The 16,197-nt window shown below is 46.7% G+C and overlaps 1 protein-coding gene across 5 annotated transcripts in view; it reads right to left on the bottom strand.

Moving 5' to 3' along the window:
- DIS3L2 (DIS3 like 3'-5' exoribonuclease 2) overlaps positions 1 to 16,197 on the bottom strand; it is a 282,840-nt gene that overhangs the window by 105,681 nt on the left and 160,962 nt on the right. For all 5 annotated transcript variants that reach the window (XM_054700163.1, XM_037524233.2, XM_054700164.1 and 2 more), the window contains one exon: positions 2,912 to 2,991. In XM_054700163.1, coding sequence (XP_054556138.1) covers positions 2,912 to 2,991 — 80 coding nt within the window. The remainder of the gene's footprint in view (positions 1 to 2,911; positions 2,992 to 16,197) is intronic.

The raw sequence follows: 16,197 nt of genomic DNA, 5'->3' as shown, positions 1-16,197 counted from the left end.
CGCCAGTGTGACCCCAGGCTGCCAGAGGAGAGGGCTACCTGGCGAGGTGACTGGTAGAAGCCTTTCCAGAGCTGAGGTTCCCGGAGGGGCGGGGGCATCCCGCGCCTCCCAACCTGATCACCACCTACTGGAGAACAGGTGCCACCGGTTTCTGCAGAACTGATCTGCAGACTCGAAGCCTCGCCCTGTTGGGGGTTCTGTAGCACGTCCTGGCTACTCCTGACCTCTGCGGAAAGAGAGCCAGGGCCCAGGAGAAGCTGTTGCACGGAACAGTCACTGCAACACTTCAGTGGGACCAAAGGAAAGTCTGACCTTTACATTTTCTTAAAATAAAAGTGGTTATAGATGATGTGAATATGCTCAGAAAACAGTATTTGCTTTTTGAAACGCTGAACATTTTTCCCTCTAAGCAGAATTGACATGAGCTGGTAACTAACAGAACCTGAACGCCGCCAACCTCGCCCCAGTCCAAACTGGAGCTGACTTTCACTTTTCTTCTCCCTGGATGAATGACCTTGGCAGGCTCTGCTGTCACAAAGGCCAACTGTAGAGGTGCCACCATAAAAACGCCCAGCTGGCCAGCTCTGGCCTTCTCGGGCGCACCCCTGACTCCTTTTCTCTGTCCTTTCCTGCTGCCCCGCTGCAGGACCAGCTGTGAACTCTCTGGAATGAGCAGATGGAAGGTCTCTGATCACCTGGTGCAATGAACTCCTGGGCAGCCGTGATTTCTGGCACCTCATAATTTTCTTTATTACTTTTTTTTTCATTGTAAAACTATTATTACCACAGTAGAAAAATTTGGAAACCAGAAAAAAAGAGAAAAATCACATATAATCCCATCATTCTAATAAAACCGCTGCTTCATTTTGGGGCAGGGGCAACTTTTCTGCAGCCACTCTTGACAGTCTGATGGACGGCACACTCTCAGCTTATTTGTGCCCCTTCTCTGGGAAGGACTGAGCAGCTTCAGTAAATACATTACATCAGACAGACAGCTCCGGGTCAACGTTGTCTCCCAAACCAGACCTTCCTCCCGCCTCCCCAGTCTCGAACTTGAGGACTCCAGCTTCTCGTCTCCCAGGTGGAAACCTCCACCCTGTCCTGGTCGCCTCGCAGCTCCAAGACCTGTTTCCACCGACTCCTCCTCGCCGCCCGTTCCGTGTCTCCATGGTCCCCACCCCCGCCAACTCTCTACCATGATCCCGTCCAGTATCTTAGTCCCAAGGTCCCTGCCCATCAACAGCATCTCTGCCTCAGCCTGTCCCTCTCCTGTGGCTTGCACTGCTAAATCGTCTTCCACATTTTGACGGTGCCCCCTGAACACGCTGAAAACAACAGGTCTAATAATGCATTTGGGGGTTAAAAATGTACTGACATGTACAATTTGTCCTCCATCTGCCTTTCCTGCCCTACCTCTTACCACTTCCACCCTAATCTTCTGCTGGTAACTCGGAACCCGGGACAGGAAACTCAGAGTGCACAGTGGGTGGGGCGGGACTCGAGGCTGCTCCCTGGCGCCCGCAAGAGGGACACCCGCACGCGCCAGCCAAGATGGAGAAACGGGTGTTAAGATTCATGGTTCTGCCATTAACAACTATAAAAGTGGATGAAATTAATGAAGGAACTGTTTTCAAGCAGTAGACTACAGCCTGGGCAGGACAGTGAGCCCGCGGGAGAAGGCGAACACGGGAAGGGAGGCCCCTGTGACCTGGCTTTCTGCCTGGGGGCACTTGGCACTGGTGCTTGAAGGCGGGTGCCCAAGCCTTGGCACACAGCAGGGATTGCTCAGAATATAAGGCACCAATGCCATGTTGCTTTTATAAGTGGAATGTTCAAATTTGGGGTTTTAAAAATGGATGATTCCACTAAAATTTCCATGGAACTTTCTTTATGCTTTACCTTCCTCGCAAAGTTCTTTACTATAAAATCCTCAGCAATCTGGCCCATCCTCTTAAGGGTGACTCACACTAAGAGAAGATACAAGCATTGGTGGGCAAGGTCACTGCCTGCTGCAGCAGAGGGGCGGTTACACAGCGAAGCTGCAGAGCCTGGCGTAGGAGACTGTATCGGCCATGCTCGAAAAGACCAGGCCACGGGGCACCCACATCCTGCAGCAGACTGAAACCGCAAGGTGGACACCCTCTTGGGCCAGGCGTCAAGGTCAAAGCCATCTCTGGGAGTGCCTGGGGCCAAAGCAGCCCCTGGGAGCCTGCCTAGAAGGTAGTGAGGCATAGCCGAGGACACTGAGTAGTTCACCTGGGGTGGGGGTGTGGGAATGGGGATGGATAGAATATGTTGCTCTTTCCCTCCACCTTGCTGTAGTTTTCAAAGATCACTGGCCTCAAGCCCACTTTTCTCTGCTCAGCTCCATCCCAAGTGAATGTTTAAAGAACCCAGAATAGCTGCTTTTTGCAATTTGCTGGACAGAAGACAACCTCCTGGAGTAGCCTCCGCCCCTGCTCAGCCCTGGGGGGCACCCTCAGGAAAGGTGCTCTATGGGCCACAGCTGAGCTGCCTGTGGAGCGCACCCCAGAATCACTCCACTCTTTTATGTTCCAGTAAACAACCCAGTGCTCACCCTCAGCAGAGCGCCTAGGGGCCTGCTTTCTTTCACACCTCTACCCTCTCTGGCACTTCTGAAGGACATGGCCTGGAAGCCGTTCTTCTCACCGCTGCCTCTTCCCAGGAAGGGTCTTGCAAGAGGACAGCTCTCATCTCGACCCCACCAAAGTCACCAAGGACACAAACCTCGGGCTGTAGGCCATGTGGGCTCAGGGGCCAAGCGCAAGCGCAGGAACAAAGCAAACCCAGCCTTGCATATCACACTGCTGGGTGGCACCAGAGGGCCAGGCCGACCCCATGGTGTGCAGACTGCCCACCCTCCAGAACCATATAGAAATTTCCATCCTACCATTAGCAAGTGGCTTGCAGGAGAGGGCGTCATCGAGGTCCCGGGCAGTGGAAGGGTCAATGGTGAAAATACAGTCTTTCCTAGGAAAGATTGAAGATACAATTAGAAATGTTGCAAATCAGAGAAACTCGTTCCACTGTGGCATAGCCTTGAGGACAGCTGAGGTCTGCAGTAAGACGTGAGGCAGGGCATGGACAAGTGGGAGCCATGTGTCTCTCTCTCTCTTCCTCCCTGTGAGCGGGCGCCGACTGCTCCTTGATTCAGGTGGAATAGGGCTCAGTAGCTTCCAAAATGAGGCTTCCCCAAAAAGTTATCAACAAGAGAGACAAACCCCTTCAGTGAACTTCTCCCCAGTGGTCAGTTCTGGCTGCCCTTTCTCTTCCTTGGGGGCTGATGAGAACCTGTCCTTCAAGGAACAGTGACTTGTTGCTCCTCTCATTTCATGAAAATGGAGAGTGCCAAGGAAGAAGAAATCACCCGACCCCTCGCACTGATCATCTCTCCCTACAGAGCTGGATCCAGACACGCACCATAACTCAACGGTTTGTCGAGGAAACAAAATCCCCATTAAATATATGCGTTGATTTTTACACAATTCTGGATTGAAGAAATGTCCAAATGTTAAAAACAAAAAACAAAAAACAACCCTGGATAATGGATAACCAGACTCTGGTATGTCTACACAAAGAATACTACATAGCAACAAAAGGGGATGGATGATTCATACACATAACTACCGGGGTGAATCCCAAAGGTGTTATGCTGCTTAAAGAAGTCACTCTCAACAGCTCACATGATATGTGACTCCATTTATATGACAGTCTCAAAAAGGCAAATTATAGGACAGACAGCAGATCAGAGGTCGCTGGGTGCTACGGAAGGTGTGGTTATAAAGAGGTGCTTGCTCTGGTGCTTATTCTATGCGCATTTTAAAATTCACAGAACTGTACCACAAAGGCCAATTTTACTGTTTATTAATTTAAAAATTAACAATTCTAAACATGATTTTTTTAATTAATGAATGTAAAAAAATATGTTAATTGTAAAGTTGATCAATGGGTGCTAGAAATATGGGTTAATTTTTTTCCTTCATACTTGTCCAGATTTTTAAAAACTTTCATCACAATTGTCACTTAAGAAGACTTAGCACTGTGGAGAATATTGCCCATCAAATTCATAGCATTGCTTTCTTTAAAAAGAAAACACAGGGCCTCCCCTCATGGTGTCGTGTTTCAGCACTGGGCTGCGAAGCTGCCCGCAGCCTCTGCAGTGCCGGTTCAATCCCCGGCCACCGGTGAGGGTCCCACATGGCACGACAGACCTCTCCTGCAGCCCGCTGCTCCCCTCAGTAGTGTACTTCATCAGTCTGCCTATTCTGCTTCCCACTCTGGATCTGGTGAATTCTCTCACCCTCCCGTGCTTCTGACTGTACCCTGTGCTTGTATAAATAAATAAATAAAATCTTAAAAAAAAAAGATTTAAAAAAATAAAAAAGAAAAAGAAACCACAGGCCCCAAATGGAATCCTTTATGCCAAGCCCCACCAAGACTTCATACCGAACCTAAATGCGTTTCAGCCTCTTCCAAAAACAGTTTTAAACCACTCAATGTGGAATTTCCTGGTCTGCGCTAGTGAGGTACCCTGCATAAGACCCCTTAAAGGAAGGTGACTTTGCCTGAAATAATCTTTCCTTTTGCTAAGGATTCCCTTTCCCGTTCTCACTATAACACTCTTCCACTGCACACCATGCTTTTTATATCCCTTATAAAAGCTGGCAAAACGCTTTGTAAACACAGTATTCAAGAAACAACTTATGCCTTGAGTCTGAACCATCAGACAGTGGTGGAAATGTCTCGGGACTCCTCCTTTCGTCACAAGAAGCACGAGAACATCCCTCTACTCAAAATCAGACAGAACATTCTATTAGCGTGGTGGGGACTGTAGTTGACTAGTTTCCTTGGAGAATTAACCAGGAAGTTTCTTAGAAGTAAATGTCTGTGGGTGTCGTGAGACTTTCATTTCTATGAACGAGTGATAACACCTACTAAAGTTATTGCCAATCAAAAATCAAAACTAGAATGTTATCGAGAAAAATCATAGCAGATATTATTTCATGATGTGTGAGCATTATATGAAATTCAGATTTCAGTATCCATGAATGAACCTTGACTGGCCCACAGCCATGTCTTCTGAGTATAATGGCAGAGTTGAGCAGTTACGATGGAGACTGTATGGTAAAATCCCTATCTGGCCCTTTAGTTTGTTTGCAACCATTTTAGATCAAGGTTTCCCAGAGTGCTATGTAAGCATTTCAATGGTTTAAACCAGTTCGAGGAATGCTGGGACCGTTTCTTCATCATAAGGCTTCTCAGTGCCTTCGCCAGGCTGATCTCACTGGATTCTTGCCAGACTCACATGACCTGGGTCCTCTTTGCGGCAGAACGTCTCCCAGACTCGAGGCTCCTCAGGAGAGCAAGTTTTGAGAAGGGATGAGCTGCCTGAAACCCCTACACAGGCCTCTGGTGGGGTCCTCACTGCCACTGCGCCCACCTCAAGGAGCACTGCAGAAGTCTGCTGCTCCTGGGGGGCAGCTGAGAAGGGCCTTGCCATATGACTGCTCTGCCCCTCTGGCCAGCATGGGTGAGGGGAGTTTGCACTGTAATGACTCACTCTTCTCTTGCACTGAGGTCTGTATCATACAGACACATGAATTTTACCCTTTGCTTTGACTGCTAGGAAACTCAAAGAAAAAAAGAAATGTTCTGTCACTTGCCTCTAAAGTGCCTCCAGGGGATTGTATTTGTAATTTGAACTTTGTGAACTAAGTTTTAGTTGGGTCATGCCTGATTTTCCTACTCATAATTTCTTTTGCCCCGTATCTTGAATTTTTTTAAATTTGCCTTATTATACATACATTGGCAAGATGTCTTAAGTCGTTTTTTAAAAACAGGCTATAAATAAGTATATTTGGGTAACAAGGGATTACAACATCTGAGAGTCATATGCTGACCGCAGATGAGAGCGGTTAGGTGGGGCCAGGAGGAGTGCAGGGCAGAGGGAAACTGGAGCGCCCCCAACAGTCCTGGTACGCCCAGTCCTGCAGCAACAGGCTCCAGACTTCTTCTCCCAGGATGGAAAATGGGGAGAAGCAAGGGAACCTGACACATCCCAGGACTCCGTTCTGACAGCCAGTGGCCGAATTTATCATCACTACCACAACTGGAGTCGGCCATCATGTGGTGCGTTAAGACCAAGATGGCTGGGAGCTCCTGGCCTTGGTCCTCAGGAGCCGGGCCCCGGGGTGGTGCACCCTGCAGCTGTTACTCCTCCTAACACGCTTGGGATTTTACTGGCTCCCTTCTGGAAGGCTTTGGTCTCACAATCTGCAGGGAGAAGCCTGGCCTGCTGGCATTAGAATGTTTAGAGAATCAACAACAGTTAGAAAGAAGCTAATCCTAACCCACAGGAGATAAACTGCTGGGGTGGGGAGGGGTGCCTCCCCACGAGTTCCAATTCAGAGCAATGTTACGCAACCAAAATTTGTGAAGGCAAGTGACTGAAGGTCTTACAAATTTTTAAAGCGACAGAAAACATCTAAGATTGTTTAACTCAAAACCACTGGTGTGGGAAAAGAACACATGAGGAATAAATAGAAGCCTTCTGTGATAATCCCTTAAGAGCTGGCCAGGAATCCCAGGAGATAACAAAAGCACAGAGAGAATCTCTGCTCTTCTGGCGCTCACACCCCGCTCCTCTAACCCCGTGTCCTCCTCCTCCTCAGGGTACCCTCATCTTAGCCTCCTGGAAGCTGGAAGCAGCTGTCTAGTCTCCACAGCAACATTTTAACTCGCCACGGTGTCACCATCCACCTCACTGGAGGGGGCCCATGGCCCCTACCACCTCACAGAATGGCTCTCCCACAAGGTCATGCATGGTTGCTGCCAGATGAGTCACCTTAATTATGTGTCTGATCAAAACCCTCCATCAACTCCTGAGTAAAAAAGGAATTCAGCTTAGAATGTATTACTGGTCGCCATCAGGCCCTAACCTGTATTCCTCCAGTGAGAATACACACCCCCAGCACGCACCTCAGCACTACACTGTTCTCAGCGCCCTCGGGTCACTGAAACGTGGTTCGTACTAACGCTGGACATTTACCCCAATGCTGGGCAATGTGTGAGTGCTCCCTTGCTTTTAAAGGCCTGGCTGCAGGCCATCTCTGCTCCAGGGAGCAACCCTGCTCCCCAGAGGGCAGCCACCTCTGCTGCTGTCCGGGCCAGGTCCTGGCCCTGCCATGCTGGGGGTTACTCAGGACACATCTTATCATGTGACAAGGCCAGGAGTGCCTCAAGGTGGGACCTGACACTGGGCTCTCTTCAAATCTCTTCCAGAGTGCTGAAGGCACCATGGGCTCGACAGTTGAGGGAAAAGTGAATAAAAATGCTCTCTAGCACTTCTCCATCCAACTCTGCCACTGTGCCTTGGGAAACACATTTAGGATTAGAACTCATGACTTCCTGGCATCCACCCCTGTGTTCACACCACAATGTTTTTATTTCTGAGGTGTCCTTTTCTGTCTTCATCCCATCTTCTTTCCTCATAAAACCATGTTTCACAAACCGCGGCTCAGGGACCATCTCCAGACAAAAGGAATTTATAGAGGCCTCCTCCGGACGTGACTTGGGGTTTGTCTTTGCAAGCAAGTGATTCTGCTGAGGAGGATCTGGGTCAGTGATGGGAAATGGGTGAAAAGGAATGGGGAAAAAAGTCAAGAACAAATCTTAAGTGGATAAAGAATAAAATTGTTACCCAAACACTGTCCCAGATTAGATGGTTTCAGTGTTTCTATAAAACCAGAGAATTTTATGTCAGCGGTAGCAGGAAAGGCTTCCACAGCTGGGGCACTGATGTGTGGTCATGGGGCTCGGAGGAGCACTGCATAGCGAGCCCATTCCGGCGGGTGTGGGGAGCACCAGTCAAGTCATCTGAGCTTCCAGCTCACCTTGACTTTCCTCAGGCCTGGGCCGCCTCTCCTCCCATAGGCCAAGCAGCAGGGTCTGCCCGCCTTGGTGGGTGGGGATTGGCCCTCTTATTTTTTCTGATGGCAGCTGTGGATATGTTAATACCCTTTCCCTCAGTTGCACTGCTATGACAGATGCTACTAAGTCTGGCACAAATTGCACATTTTTTAGGACAGAAAAAGACAAACAGCTATTTAAGGCAGAAAGAGATGTGGCCCATCTGTGCACCCCTCCCCCCGTAATGAAACGACACTTGAAGCAACAGGGCAAGCAGAGAGCTGCCCACACTCTGGGCAGCTCTGGTCACCTGGCTGGGGGTGGTCTAGGGTCCACAGAAGCTCTGCTTGAGTTTTAGCAAAATTCTAGACCAAGTGAGGTAGTTTTTAGGTTACTTTCTGAGGACAGTGATAAGAGGAAATGGAATCAGAAACGACTGAAATACACAGTCTCTTACTCACTTGAGGACCCCCCTCCTCATCCTTTTATACTTTTTAGCACTTCTTTGATAGTCTTTTTATATTTTGAAAAAATAGCACCCCCGAGCCGGGGTTGCCGCCAGAGACGACAGTACAGAATGGGAAACCATGGTTTAAACGCAGAGAATGTGCTAGAATTAAGTTTCCTCCCTTCAATTTTCATTTTGAAAAATGCTAACATTTCGGGAAAGTTGAGAGAACAGCAAACGAACACCCCTCTGCCCACCACATCTGTCTCTCTCTCCTCCCGTCACGCATGCACTTTTCTTTCCCAAGCCTAAACTACATAAAATCATGTCGCAGTATCTCTAAAGAATAAAAGGCATTCCAAAGTAATAATCAAAATCAACAAGCAACTATAAACCAGAGACACACTACGATTCTGCTTCTAACCTGTACAGAACCATTTTCACCATTTTCTTGTTAATACTTTCCGTTTTTTTTTTTTTTTTTTTTTGCTTCTTATACATACAGTTGAATACTATAAATTTTCTGTCACATCATACATTTTCACCTAATAAATCCTGGAAATTACTTTCTATCAGCTCAGAAATCATAATCATAGAATGATAGTCAGAGTTGGAAGGTTGTTCTAGTTCAAGTCTTATTCCTAAAATGATTCCAAAACAAAGCAAACAGACAGATGAACCCATGTCTTGGATACGGGTAACGGGGGGTGATGGGGTTCATTGCCCCATGAGGCAGGCCACTTGACTTGAGAGAGGGCTATTAGACAGTAAATTCCTGTGCCCAGCTGGTCTGATTCTGAGGAACTTCGTAATTCAGCCCTTTATAGCCTCAAAGAGCTAGCTGCTCCCTTCCCTCACACACACCTTCCAACATGACTTTTCCCGAGAAATAGGCCCATTACCTTTTTTGTCCTAGATGGTTGATAACTATGTGCAGTCACAGCTCTTTTCATAAATGTTCACTCATTTTGTGTCAAGAACACATCAAAGTTGAAAAAGCCAGTGAAATGTCATGCAAGGAAGGCATCAGAGGTTGAAAGAGAGAAAGCACCCAAATTCCTTCATTAATGTTCTTGGGGCATCGGCTGCTCTAGGTGTTTGGGGCACACTTGAGAATGAAGATTCTACCCACTTACTTTCTAGTGGGGGGAGGAGAGAAAATCAACAGCATTGTAGTTAAGTGCTGGAGATGAGGACATGAGTCTCTGACTTTAATACATGGGGAGAGAAAGACTTGGCAAAAAGAAGAGGCAGCACCACGGTTTCCTGAAGGCACTCGACTTGAGCACAATTCCACAAGTGTGTGAATGCAGAGCAGAGAGGTCTTGGCCTCCACACTCTTTTACTTCCCGGCCAAGAAGTCTTAAACTTGTGCCCACAGGTGTTCAGACTGTGGCTGGGTGTGCCCAAGGGAGCAAAGGGGGCGGCCAAGACCCACAGGGCCCACAATGTCTTTCTGTTGGGAGTGCTCTCTAGGCACCTCTTCTTTTACCTATGGTAGTAGTTTTCCTATAATCCAGATTTAAAATATCCAATTGTGGTTACTTTAAGGCAGGGCATGAGAACACTGGTTGATGCAAATTAAATTTTAAAATTGGACAAAAATGAAGTAGCAAAAAGCTTCTAGGAAATGTTTCCACAGAGGGATCAAATATCTAAGATCCTAAAAATAGAAAGTTAAGAACTTAAGCATAGAAAACTCTATCCAATGTACAAAATCTTCAGAGAATAAATATATTAGAGACCCAATACAGAAATTTTACATGAAAGACCATTTTTTTCCTCTAGTCCCTACAAATTGCCCCTTGAGAGAAAAGAATTATAATAAGGGTATTATGGTTACTCATTTTGTGAATGGGGAAACTGAGGCTCAGAGAGATTAAGCAACTGGCCTAGGGTCTCAGAACTTCAGAACTATGATTTAATGGGAACGCAAAAGAGGTCTGTAAAGAAGTTAATGAGACCAAGAAGCTTGATTGCAATGGAAGCTGACCTCCTAGTTGCCCTTGGTCCCATACTTTATCTCAAGATTTATATACCCCAAAAAGCATTTTGGCTAAAGTAATAATTACCTGAAATTCTTTGAGGAAAAGTTTCCTTACGATTGACTGTTTGCCACTGACTTCCTCTCTAGATACCAAATCCAAATCTGACAACTTTTTATCCACAACCTTAAAGTTCGCACACAGAGTTCTGTTACCAAGTTTATTCAAAGTGGAGATTCCTTAGAATGTCAGAGAAAGTCAAGTCCCAAGTACTTTCTTTTGGAAAGGGTATATACAAATAGGAAAAAGTAGCCTAAGGAAGAACTCAAAGATCTATTTTCACCTACATATATTGCACTTTTAAATTTGACTTGCAGTCTCCAAAAGAGGCATAATTTATATATAAAAATGAAACAAATTACAGTCAAATTTTAATATGACTTTACTAGAGGCTGAACACAACGGGGTAAAGACCAGTATTTAATGGATTTAAATTCTAGTGGACGGAATTAAGAATAGTCACAAAGTCAGGGAATTAACTATGTCTAGACATCTCTCCTAGATTTCTATTTGAGGAACAGTATTTTTTTCCTCATCCTTTGAATTCTCAAGCTAGGAATTCAGAACCTGCTGCTGAAAGGATCATCATCCTTAATTCTCAATCCATTTATCAGGCTAAAATGCAAATGCGAGTGGTGAATACATTTCAAGAGCCCTAGAGATGCCGGAGCCTTCTCAGGGAACATGCTGAGCTAACTGGGGAAGGGTTAAGCCACCCCTATTTTTCAGATCTGAAAACAGTTGTTCTGATATGAGAAGAATCATGACAATGGTGCCAGCTCTCTTCTATAAAAGCTGTACACGTTTTTTGCACAACTGTATGATTGTTATGGCAACCATAAAAATGGAACTATCATTCTTCAAATTACACACTACCCATACTGGATTACCTACATAGCTTGTTCTCCTACATTACCCAGAATTTCTTTTCAGAAAGTGCTCTGTCTGTCCTATAGAGGTTTGGGAGCAAGATAAAGTGGTCTCTTTCAAAGAGGGATCCCACAACAATGAATCTTTCAAAGACCTAGCTCTGCGAGAATTCTAGGGGCTTCCCTGTCAAGTCTTTTCATCCTACGGTCACTGGGAGGCCTCAAAATATTCCCCCTGGGAGGCAGTGGACTGCCTGGAAAATGTATTTCCCAAAGATCCTTTTTTTTTTTTTTTTTAATTAAGGATGATTAAAGCACCATGAATGGATCTTAAAAGGCCTTGCATAGTTCTGTGTTTACTAAAGTCTGTTTAGTGGGATGAGAGCCTTGTTTAAGAGATGCATACAAGCACTTTAATTAAATTTACTGCTGAAAATAATAGCAATGTGAATCCATCAAACAATAATGCCAAAATTAAGCTCAGTTCTATTTCAGGGTGATCGGGGGATTCTATTATCATTGAGGCCAACATAAGCAGAACTTAGCAATTTCTAACAGAAAAAAAAGCATGCGATCTTACTGCTCATTAATGGAGAAAGCCAGGTCTGGTCTTTTGTCTTTTAAATATTCATCTTAGGTCAAACGTCTGTGGTATTGTTCACAGAGCTAATTCTACAATTGTTGGTGTTTCTGGTTTGTTTTTGGTTTATAAGCAGGCTGGTAATGACTTTTCTGGCTGATTTTAATATTAAATATTTAGATTTTGAGATGAAAACGTGTTCATAATTATGATTTCATCTGGAGAGTTTCCAAATAAGGCACTGAAATTCATCTAGTTTTACACACACACATACACACACACACGCATGCATGCACACACGCATGCATGCACACACGCACACGCACGTGTCACGTGTCTCCCAGTACCGGACTTGCTCCCCAGGCTGCACTAAGCAATGAAATCCAAAGTGCCTTCTTCGGGCGAGGAGGAGACCCCAGCACCCCCTACCCAGACTGCATCTCCTCCCGCATTTCCAGGGCTCAGGTCTCCCAGCACCTGTCTCAGCCCAACCCATCTACCGTCCTCGCAGGCCGGGGACGGGCCTTGCGCAGAGCCCCACCGTCTCCGCAAGAGTGGAGCCCACCTGAGGGGCCGCCCTGGGAGCTCCGGCCTTGCCTGGGAACCCTGCACTAGATAACTGTCTGGGTTTGGAACCAAAGTCCTTTGGATTATAGGCTGGGACTCAAGGACACATGAAAAGGGGATCAAAAAACCAAAACAGGCGGGCGCAGGGGCACTCCTTGAGGGCAGAAGGTAGTTTGAAATTTTGTTTTACATGTGACTGGAACATCCTTGGTGAAGCAGGCACCTCATGCTCATCTGAAAGAAAGAAGTGGCAATGCTTTCCCCAGCATGATGCACGCAGGCCTATGTAGGCTACAACTGCTGCTACATTCAACCCTATACTAACGCTCACAAGAAGGACTTATCCACACCCCTGTTAACTTGTAAAGAAAGTCAGACTCAAGACTAGTATCTGGTCTGTGACAGAGTGGGTGATAATTCAAGCCAAATCTATCTCCCAAACTGAATTTCTTGGTCTCACCCCTGTGACTTCAGGGTCATTTAAAAGCGTTAAGCTCCCGGGACAGAAACACAAGTGACACCATGCCTGAAGGTAGGAGGAAACACAGCTGAGGCAACTGCTGTCTGTCCCGGCACTCTCTCCCCCAAACCGGCATGGAACCCAAGTAGGGACAATCCGATCGGTGCCCCAGACTCTGGAACAGGGACAGAGAAAGGGCGCGGGAGGGACGGTGGATGGTGTGCGACGGAGGAAACAGGAGAGAGAGAAATCAGGCTTCCCCTGGGGGGCTGTGGGAGCTGCAGGGGCAGCCATAACACTAACGAGGAAGAAGCCAGAGGCTAGTCTGTGTGCAGGGGAGGAAGGCAGCTGCGTGCAGGGAGCAGGAGGGGCAGAGATAGACAGAAGTTTTTCCGCGTTTCCTGCCTCATTCCCTGGTTCCCTGCCCTTGGATTCTGGAGACAGCACAGGATCCTGAAAACAAATTCCCCTTTCTGCTTAAGCAAAGATCCAGTAGTTTCTGTTATTTGGGACCAAAAAGTCTTAATTAATGCAACAGCTGTGGAAAGTTTCCTAGAGTGGCTCTTTCTGGGTTTCTCCACTGCTTCTTGTCAACAAGCCACAGCAGGATGTTACAGCCCAAGCTTCCGCAGCTCCCAGTCTCGGGGGCGTGGTGAGTGTCCACAGGTGGGGAGGCAACAGGCAGGCCACATCAACTTCAGGTTTCTCTTTCAAAACCAAATCAACTGAAAACAGTGATTGCTGGGCCTCCCTGGTGGTGCAGGGGGTTGAGCACAGTGCTGTAAAGCTGTCCGCCGCCTTTGGGGCGTGAGTTCCATCGCTGGTCCCCCAGCCGGGGAGCAACCCACACGGCACGGTAGACCTCTCCTGTCTTGCCTGCTGCTCCCCTCAGCAGTGTATTTTGGTACAGTTCTGCTCCCTGCTCTCTCTGGTGAATTTTTTCACCTCCTCCCCTACCCCTGCCCCCGCAACTCTGGCCTGTACCCCACTTCTAAAAAATAAAAAGTTATTGCTTCTGTCATGCAAATTATACATATGTATAATGCTGTAAAAGCTCTTGACCAGTAGGGATTTGAAGAAGCAAGACTCCACCTTCTATTTTCTCAATATGGGCACAGGGAAGTGGTTTGATAGCTACATTGAGTTTTGTTTCTTTTTAAAATCTTTGTCTTTTTTTTTAGATTTATTTATTTATGCATACAAGAGCTGGGGTACAGGCCAGAGGAGCAGGAAGGTGAGAGAATTCACCAGAGACAAAGTGGGGAACAGAACAGGCAGAAGGACCAAAGTACACTGCTGAGGAGAGCAGCGGGTGCGACAGGAGAGGTCTGCCACACCATGTGGGAATCTCCCTGGCCAGCCGGGAATCGAACCAGCACTACAGAGGCTGCGGACAGCTTCACAATGCTGTGCTCAACCCACTGCGCCAGTGGGGAGAGCCTACATTGAGTTTTTTAAAGCTTAGGGCATAAGTCTAAGAAGCTGGAGACACATGAGGATGGTGAGTAAGAGCTTTCTGGACTGCGCACCTGAATGCAAAACCCCAGGCCAGTCCCTCTCAGCCAGGTGACCTGGTAAGTGACACGGCTTCTCCAGGCAACAGTGTCGTCATCTGCAAAATAGCACTATTTCACAGGGTTGTCTGAATATTAAGTGAAGTCATTATGTCCGTATAAAACGAGTAAATGGGACATACTTATAAAAAACAGTGAATTATTTTGTTATATTTTATACTGACATTAACAACAAAGCTAAATGAAAACTTCAAACTCTTACATGTGTTACTTTGCTCTATCCTGAATATTCGGGCTGACATTAACAGAGGTGCTCTATCACTAGGAACTGATCTTTCTCTTGATGTCTCTGGTGCAGCTAAAACCCCAAGACAGAGGATAGGAGAGGGACCCTCGGGGAGGGTCTGTTGGGAGCCGGCCCCATCTGACAGTCAAGATTATGCTGGTGATTTAATATTTTCAAAATAACTCAATTTCAAAAAGAAACGATTAACTGCGACTATAGAAAAGGGTAATTAAACACACATTGACAGCATTGTTATACTTGTGGGAACACTCGTACCGGAGGAATTCTAAGGACATCTGTGTGACCACAGGAGCGCTTTTAAACAATCATGACTTGAAACCCCTGATTTCCCCATATGCAAACTCTGCTATGACTCCCCCAGGTCACCTCTCAGGCACAAAGATTAGAGGGCAGCTTTACACTCATGCACTAAGAAGCAGCAGAATGTAACACAAAACACATCGGCATCCACTGCGAGTTACTGACACACTTCTTCATGTGACGTCACAACTGCCAAAAAGGCCCTTAGAATTCTTTTTTTAGCTTTTAACTTTTGCAAGTTTTTTTTAATATTTTATTTAATTCTTACATCATTTTTCATCTTTGCACAATGTATGCATTTTCATTGTGGTTATATTCCTCATACAATTGCACCCCCCCGCCCCCTCCCTTATTTTGACTCATGGATGGAGCTAGAAGGGATCGTGCTCAGCAAAATAAGTCAGAAGGAAAAAGAAAAAAACCAGATGGTCTCACTCATAGCAGGAATTTAGAAAACCTAAATAAGGGACCAGGAAAGAGACTAATCAATACAAAGTAAAAATCAAAATCAACAAGCAGCTATAAACCAGAGACACACTGGGGCGGGAGAGGCGGGGAGAGGAAACTGCTTTCTATGCCACTTCGTGAGCTTCACAAGAGAATGCACTTCACTGCTTTATGATTATACTTTGTCTTTTTTTGAAGTTGCATTCTCCGGCTTGGTCACCTACCTTGGCTCTACACTGATTTGGCTGTTTCTAAAAATCAAAGCCGCTCTCAGCGGATGAGCTGCCATGTTGAAAACACGCCTTCGGCTCTGAAGACAATCTCCGAAGAGGAGTCCAAAAAGGAAGTCCTCCCCTGGCCCGCCCGCCCGCTCTCCTCATTCTCAGAAGCACCTTCGGGCCCTGCTGCAGCCAGGTGCCCTCTCACCTCTTCTGTCCCGCAGCTCCCTTCCAGAGATGTCTACACTCAGCCACTGCAGCGGCAGGAAGGGGCAGGGCAGAGCTCTATGAATCGAGCAGACTGGCGAAAGGAGAAATCCTGGAGCCCTCGGTGGCTTTTTCTGGGTTTTATTGGGATTTATCAGGTGCATAGCAGGCAGGGGTGCCAGCAAGTCTTCGCTCTTTTTGGGCTCCCCAGTGCTCACTTGCAGCCTCTGCTTCTCTGCTCTCTTTCAGTGGTTCTCTTTTGCTCTGCGGCTCCGTTCTGCTTTGCTGGCATCCCCGTGACGCCAC

The sequence above is a fragment of the Talpa occidentalis genome, unplaced genomic scaffold (assembly GCF_014898055.3).
Source record: "Talpa occidentalis isolate TD23 unplaced genomic scaffold, MPIMG_talOcc4v2.1 talOcc4.3, whole genome shotgun sequence".
NCBI lineage: Eukaryota > Metazoa > Chordata > Mammalia > Eulipotyphla > Talpidae > Talpa > Talpa occidentalis.
Note: the sequence above shows the minus strand (reverse complement) of the source record. Positions and strands in the feature narration are given on the sequence as shown.